General features: G+C 49.8%; 1 protein-coding gene across 3 annotated transcripts in view; it reads left to right on the forward strand.

Moving 5' to 3' along the window:
* The window catches only part of Nol4l (nucleolar protein 4 like), a 118,583-nt gene extending 111,506 nt beyond the window's left edge, over positions 1-7,077 (forward strand). For all 3 annotated transcript variants that reach the window (XM_041670359.1, XM_041670360.1, XM_041670361.1), the window contains one exon: positions 2,785-7,077. In XM_041670359.1, coding sequence (XP_041526293.1) covers positions 2,785-3,002 — 218 coding nt within the window. In that variant the 3' untranslated portion in view covers positions 3,003-7,077. The remainder of the gene's footprint in view (positions 1-2,784) is intronic.
* The last annotated feature ends 704 nt before the right edge of the window (positions 7,078-7,781 follow it).

A 7,781-nucleotide genomic window follows, 5' to 3' on the forward strand; every position in this document is an offset into this window, starting at 1 on the left:
GAATTCTTGGGGATTGAGGTAGGGATGACCCGGTAACCAGTCATGCCCAGGCAGTACATACTAAGTCTTCACCCGGTACACGCAGCATGGCCTGTCTTGGGACTGCAGCTGTGGTGGCTCCCTGGCCTCTCAAGAGGGTGTGGGTCCTGAAAGACAATAATAGCAGTCAGAACTGAGATCAAGGGGTATCCTATCTCTGAACAACATGCTGACCATTTTCCTCCTTGCCGGGAACAGCCTTGACCTGTGAGCACAGGTGGCTCCAGTGGTTGGGGAAACAAGCAGGAGCAGGAGCTACTGTGTCACAGAGCCGTCCCTCCTCTGTCCTGTTTGGTGCAGGCTGGACCCCACAATAGCTGTGCCAATGGCTCATCCTCCCCACTTTGCTCATGTTGTCACTTGGAGGTAGGAATGAGCTTAGATAGAATCAGACTCTGCTCCTCAGGCCTGGGGTGCTAGGCAGCTTGTGCCCACACTAGCCCCATAGGGGCCACCAGCAACCCGAGAGTCTGGCTGTAACCAGAGCCTGCATAGGGATGGTCCCACATCATACAGGCTACATGAAACAGGGATGGGGAGGCGTGGGAGAGCTCTCTAAGCAGCCATGAATAGTGAGCTGAGATTTGGGAATTGGGGAGTGGGGGAGAAACCTGGGACTACCTCTGACTGTGGCAGGTGGTGGCCTCTGATACCCTGGACATTGCCTAGACCAGAGACAGCCAGAGGGAATCAAGCCTGTCCCATCCCCTTTGGGTCCTGCACTTGGGATGTTGAGAAACTAGCAGAGGCTACCGACATGGAAGCCAGTCACCTGATTGGTTCTGTTTCTACAACACACAGCCCTTCTCCTTCTTCCTGTGTTTGATTATAACAGACCTAACTGTTCTGCCTTCTCAGTTCCAAGAGCATTGTTATTTATTCATTTGTATTTTTATTAATGTTTGTTTGTTTGAGACAGGGTTTCTCTGTGTAACAGTCCTGGCTGTCCTGGGACTCACTCTATAGACCAGGTTGGCCTTGAACTCAGAGATCTGCCTGCCACTTCCAAGTGCTGGGATTAAAGGTGTGCGCCACCACTGTTCGGCCATTTATTTTTGTAGTGCTAGAAATTGAACCCAGAGTAGCTATTTCACCAATGACCACATCCCCAAGGAAATTTTTTTAGCAAACCATCCACATTCTCTGGTTAGAGGCAAAAAATAACTTTACAAACTGTTCAAATCACAGATGCCAATGAGGGGCTGCACCAACTTCCTTTTAGCAACAGTTGTTTCCAGAATTTATCGCCAGACGTTCCTTCTAGTCTAGACGTCTTCAAGACAAGGTTTTGTCCATCTCTACAGTGTAAACTCAGCAATGAACAAGCCTGGCCATCAAAACCTACAGGGAAGTGGAGACATGCTGATGCCCAGAGGAGCATCTTGTAAGACAGCCTCCAAGATGAAGGATGAGGGCAGGCAGGGGACTCAGGGCAACAGGCAGGAAAGAAGAGCTGCTAGGGTGACAGTGCTCGTCAAAGCACATGGTCTGTCATCTCCAGCTCTCTTCTTTGCTTATCTTCTTGATAAACATCTACAAGGCTTCTCAAGCTCCTAACACTTCCATGACTACTGGGAATCTATCCCAAAAGTTCCAGGCCTACTGAGAAGTCTGTCCCAGTGGGCACCACAGCTAGTCCTCTCCAAGGCTGAAAAGCCTGTCTGCTGGGCTCTGCCTGTGCTTTCCCAAGCTCCATGTAACCCCCTGTTCCCCAGAGGCTCCTGGCTTTGCTTTGGAATTTAAAGTCTGGAGGAGCGAGGGGGCAAAGAAAGACTTGAGCACATACCTACTGAATCCCAATGCTGCAGCCCACCCCGTGGAGCTGTTAAGGAGAGGCAAAGAGGTGGCTTGTGGTGCCCTTGACCCAGAGCTTTTAAGAGCTTGGGCTCCTTTGCTGCCACAGTCAGCCAGTAGAGGGCAGACAACAGACAGTTTCTCCAGAAGTCCTCTTTGGGTCCTGTGGTTTCTATTTCTTCAGCCCCAGCAGCATCAGCCTCCTCACTTGGGACAGAGATCTCAGAGGAAGAGGAGCTGAGGCTCAGCAGACCTCGCCCCTCCTCCATCCACAAGCACCTACAAACCCTCAAGGGGAGGGGTGCTGCCTCTCCAAGCTGTGATGAGGGCTATTCACGGCCGCACTGTAACATGTGCTATGTTGCATGCCTCCCCTCTCAACTGTCCTTTTTTTGGAGAAATGGCACATGCACCTTGCTGTCCCCCAAACATACCAACAGCTCTTTCTCACAGTGCCTATAGTACAGTTCCTTCCTGGGGCTATTATTGCTGTTCCAACCTTGACCACTACCTGGGGAGAAGCAGGAGTCAGGAGTTAAAGGCATACATGCTTCTTTGTCTCCAGGTTGCCTCTTTCTTTTCTGGGGACCAGAGCTGGGATTGTGTCTGGTGGGAGTCCTCAAAAGATAGTGAAAGGCATGGGTAGAGGCAGGAAACTAGGTTGGAGCCCTGCTGTGCCTTATGCCAGAGCCTGATGCATGCCACCCCATTCCTCAGGCAGGTCCACCGTCCACACATTTGCCATGTGGTTGCCAGTGAGGTTCAGCCTAGAATCCTTGTCATGTAAAAGCCCTGTTCTAGATACTGGGATTACAGCTGTCAGAGAAATAGTCCAGGGTGGTCTCCATCTAATGCTATGCCCAGCCACAGGGAACCCTTCCCAGATACAGGCAGGGACTTCTACTTCCTTTAAAATTTATGGAGTCTAAAACCATCTTTGCATCTCCACAGGGCCCACAGACCTCAGCATGAAAGGTGGGGCCTCTACACCCACCCCTCCCACACCCACCCCTCCCAGCAACAGCACCAGCAGGACCATGCCCACGGCTCAGCTCAGCCCCACAGAGATCAGCGCTGTGCGGCAGCTCATTGCCGGCTACCGAGAGTCTGCAGCCTTCCTGCTGCGTTCTGCGGATGAACTGGAAAACCTCATTTTACAGCAGAACTGACCCCACTGGCCCCAGAATGCACGACACCAGGGAAGGAGGCTGTCCCAGCTTGGACCCAGCTTCCTGTCTCACCAGTTGGTACATTTTCTGAAAGAGGTGGGATCCAAAAGAGCTGTTTCTAGCCACAGTCCGAGCATCTGAGACTTTGGGCACAAGGACACTTTTTTTTTTCCTTTTTTTTTTTTGTTTTTTTAATTTCACCACACGGGTGCTCTGACCTGCTTGGAAAGAGGCCAATGGGGCAGCTCTAGAAGGATTGGGCTCCCCTGACAAGGCACAGGGGCTGCAGCTCTACTTAGAATTCACCTTCATGGACCCTGATGTTAGAACCCCCATCCCAATTATTACCTTTGAAGTCTTAGGTGAGCAGAATTGCATATTTATTGAGAAGAGCAAACGTGGACCCTTTCTTCCTCTCCCCTTAGTAATTTATTTTTCTGAAATGGATTCTTTTGTGTTTGTACAGATTGCCAGTCTGTGTCTATCTGATCAGAAGGATGTATCCCTGTACCTAACATTCCATATCACTACACTGATGCGGGCTGGAGGCCAGCAGAGTTAGGCACCAGCTCGCTTTTCGAGTGCCCAGCACACCCTTGGGAAGGCTACCACACTCCACTAGGCTATCTTGTTGCAGATCCCAGTGCTGCCACAGGGACACTGCCAGGAACTGCCAAACAGGAGGACCTCACCCGCACCCACTGCAAACAAAAGCACCCACCCATCCTCCAGAGTTCCAGTCACACGGTCACCTGTATTCTACCTCACACTCCAGCGTGGGCTTTTCCAGGATGTGCTCCAAGTGTGTTCTGAATGGCTGTCTCCCCAACTCCCACACAATGTATCTAACTGCATCAGACCGAGGGGCTTGGCCCTACAAACCAGCAGCTTGCCATTGCCTGGCTCTTAGAGATCTTGGAAGGATGCAGTGCCGGGAGCTGGTCAAGGACCCAGGTCTGATGAACACAGGCCTCAGCCCCAGATAACCTGCTAGAAGGGCCACTTCTTCATGGCCAGCTCTGTCAGGCACCTGTGTGCCCCAGGGTGGACTGTGCTTCCACCTTCACCTCATGGTGGGAGTAAAGGGAGTAATTGGTGCAAGTGTGTGTGTGTGTGGGGGGGGGTACTTGTGTTCTCCTAGGATCAGACTTTCTTGTGGAAAGGCCTGTCCTCTAAGAAACCCAAGTCCCTGGAGTGTGACAAGGGACAAGAAAAAGCTGACCTGGTTTCCTTCCTTCCTGATAGGCACTTCCTCTTGCTCTGTGCAATACCTACCAGTGCTGCTAAAACCAGGGATTCACCCAGACCTCAGCAGGCCAGGGGGCCTCTCCCTCAACACTCCGTAGCCATGACAGCAGCACTCTGCTGCCTGCCCCTGCCCAGAGCTGGCAGAAGCCCTTTTGCCTTTCCTCCCTCAGAGCAAGGAGGCCTCAGGGGAGCTAGGGCTGAGTGGACACTAGGACAGCCACAAAAAGTCACCTTCGATCCCAGAGCAGGTGTCCCTTCCCAGACAGGTGGGCAGGCAGCGCAGCGCAGATTCCCTACCTGTTGAGATTCAGGGCTGCCAGGCAGGGCTCTTCACCCTGCACATGTCCTCCCTGGGGTTAAATGTGGTCTTTTAGATGGCCTCCAATGCCTACCCAGTCACACCACCTCTGCCTTCATGTGCCCGCTCACCAGGCCTCTGGACTGGGCCAGGACACCTGAGCCCCCTTCGTACAGCACAAGCTCCAGTGCCCAGGGCCTCCCCACAGCTGGCCAACCATGTGCCCGGTTCCCCACCTGCTCAGTAAGACTCCTGGATGTTTGAATTTGTGTAAATATTTATTTTTGTGTGTGAATACTACAAAGTAATCAGATCTTTTGCAAAATGTTACCCCAGCAATTTGTGAAAATATTAATGTTAAAAATTGGCAGAGACAATCGCCGCTCTAGAATTTCTGGTATCAATTGCTTACCGTGTCGTTTCTGCTCCCAGAGGCAGTACCCCAGCTAGACACAAATGGTTTGCATTTCTGGAAGACGAGAGAAGAGACTAGGCAGGGACTCCTCCCTCCACCCCCGTGGGACACATCTGTAAGAGCGAGCATGATCTACATCTTAAGTGGTGTTTCCTAAGTGCAAGCAGTCTTGATCAGTCACCATAGCTACTGTCTGGAGCAGCCACCAGCAGCCTGCTCCCAGAGTATAGTATAAGCATAGGTTCTACATGTTTTCAAGAGAAGCAGAACCAGTGCCAGTGCCGATTGCTTCCAGAGGGACTGCAGGACAGTGGATGCTGTCATGCTGACCTGGACTTCCTCCCAGAGAAGCTGTCCCCAAAGCCTCAGAGACAGCCATATCAGGAGCAAGTTAATATGGACAGAGGATTCTATTACCTAGTTCAGTCAGGGGACTTGTTCTGTTTTACTTTTGTTTTAAAAGATGCAGCTTCAAGCCTTCCCCTTGACTTGGGCCTGCCTTTTCCCAGGGGAGCTCCCCAAAGCCCTGCCCTACAGCCACTTGAGGCTGATGGAAGGTTTAGGGCACACCAGTGCCAGCGTCCTTGCAGGGCAGATCCTGCAGGTGTCAAGAGAAGTGGTGGATGACCCGCTAGAGCAGTGATGGCGTACATGGCCTTTTCTCACACCACTCAACAAATGGACAGTTTATTCCCAAGGATGGTGTTGGGGAGGGGCGGGCAGGCAGGGCGAGGAGGGTCTTAAGAGGACTTGGAACAGATGGAACCCATCTGTCCTTCCCTATTCTCAAGGGCCACATATGACTCCACAGGTGGTTATAGGATTAACTACCAGTTCATTCTCAAAATGCTGCTTTGATCTCAGAGGGTTGATACTTTTAATTTGTAATTTTTTGTAAAACTTTTTACAAGATAGTAAAGTATTTCACCAGAATACCAGTTTCAATCCGTCCGTGGTCTGATTTTTATATAATTTAGTGGTGCTTTAGAAACTTTGTTTTGTTGTTTCTGAGCTCAACAGCTCAATCCTCTCTTGCCTGTATCTACCTAAGACCAATGTGAACCTTTGTATTTTGCTCCTAATTTTGGACTCAGTGGAAGTGTACTGTTTACATGTACAGATGCCCCATCCCTGTGTGTTCTGCAAGACGTGTGCTCGAGGAGGAAGATGCACCTCACTAGCTCATCTGCTTAGCAAAGCCACAAAGCAAAACCTCTCACTTTGTACCCGTTTCCACCTAAAAACAAAACCCTACACCACCTTGAACTCAGACTTGCCAACACACTCTGCCTGGTGGACGCTCTGTGCCTCTATCATGTGTTCACTTAGGAGAGGAATCAAGATAGCACCTTCTGTCCGCTGGGTATGAGCTAGCACACAGAGGAGACAGCAAGGCAGGACTTCACTGCCCAGCTCTGGGAGGAAGTTCTTTGGGCAGCAGGCAATAGAAGAAGGTCAAGAGGACTCATGGGTCTTCAGGAGCAAGCCAGGCAGGATTTAGGGACAACACAAGAAGTCATCAATCTGCTGGCATAACTGAGATGCATGTTGGAAGAGCATAAATTCCATATCAGGTGAGACTGTGACTTTCAGTGCAGATGGTACAAGCACTTCTTCAGGGTTCCCATCACCTCTGGGGAGGGTCAGGGGCTCCAGACAGTAAGCATAAGGCACTTACCGCAAGCAGTGGATGGCACCAACTTTTAAAGGTGACTTTATTAATCAATGGTTTCACCGCTAAATTATATTTTTACAGATATGCACCTATGCAACTTAATGTGGCTCTTCTAAGCAGGTGAGGACCTCCTCCTCAATGCTCTATAAAGTGTTTGTGTTCTGTAGAGTTCCCAGTAAATGTGGCTTAATACTTTAATTCTTAGGATGTGTCTTTCTACGTGATGCGGCTACTAAATTCTGTTTTGTTTGTGGAATGACTAGCACAGGCCGATGCCCTCTTTCCCTCACTTACCAGAAGACCAATGAGCTGTTAATGAGCGGTTATCTCCATGGTATTACTGCTAAATGCACTGATGTCATAAGTATGTGGAACCCTTTTCCTTTTGAAACTGTGTATCATATACCAGACTGAATCTACTTAATAAACACTGAACAACAAACCCAAAGCTGAGCTTTGCCTGTGTCCCACCTCCAGCAGCACTGTCAACCTTTCTTGGTCCTTCTGAATCTAGTCCGGAGACATCTCCCTACCAATAGAGTTCACCTTTCCCTAGCTATAGTGGGCTCACAGACATGCATCATCAATAGGTTTCCATTATGGCACCGAGCCTGTTAGAAAAGGAGGGAAGGGTGCTTTTCCACTGTGCCGAGCACTGGTGGCAGGTCTCCTGCCATGCAGCCAAGTTTCAGAGTCACCTCGTTCCCCCTAGAGGGCTACACAGCTGTGTGACAGCAAGGCCTGTGCTCTCTCCTGGTAGGCAGGTGCCAGGCCAACTGACTAAGTCTGAGTTCATAGCAACCCCCAAAGAGCCTGGAAAACTCCTAGTCCTCAACATCCAGTAACTTGACATCCAATTCTAGGCAAAACCCTACTCCTACCTTGAAAGCAAACAAAGGCCACTTTTCCTAGTATTTGTTTACATAGTTTCCACCCTATTAGTCATTTTTAGGTTAAGCTTTTAGGAATCGCTACAGAAACAAGTTGACTATCCTAAGTTTGAAGGAAATTTTGAATGCAAAAGTTAAAAGCAAAATTTTTACTATGAAACTGTATATGCAGATATAAGCAGGCTTTTGTTTTGATTTTTCAAACAGAATCTCTACATAGCCCTAGCTGTCCTGGAACTCAGATCTCTGATCT

Source organism: Microtus oregoni, unplaced genomic scaffold, assembly GCF_018167655.1.
Source record: "Microtus oregoni isolate MIOR12 unplaced genomic scaffold, Mior012 000020F_ref0000438, whole genome shotgun sequence".
Taxonomy (NCBI): domain Eukaryota; kingdom Metazoa; phylum Chordata; class Mammalia; order Rodentia; family Cricetidae; genus Microtus; species Microtus oregoni.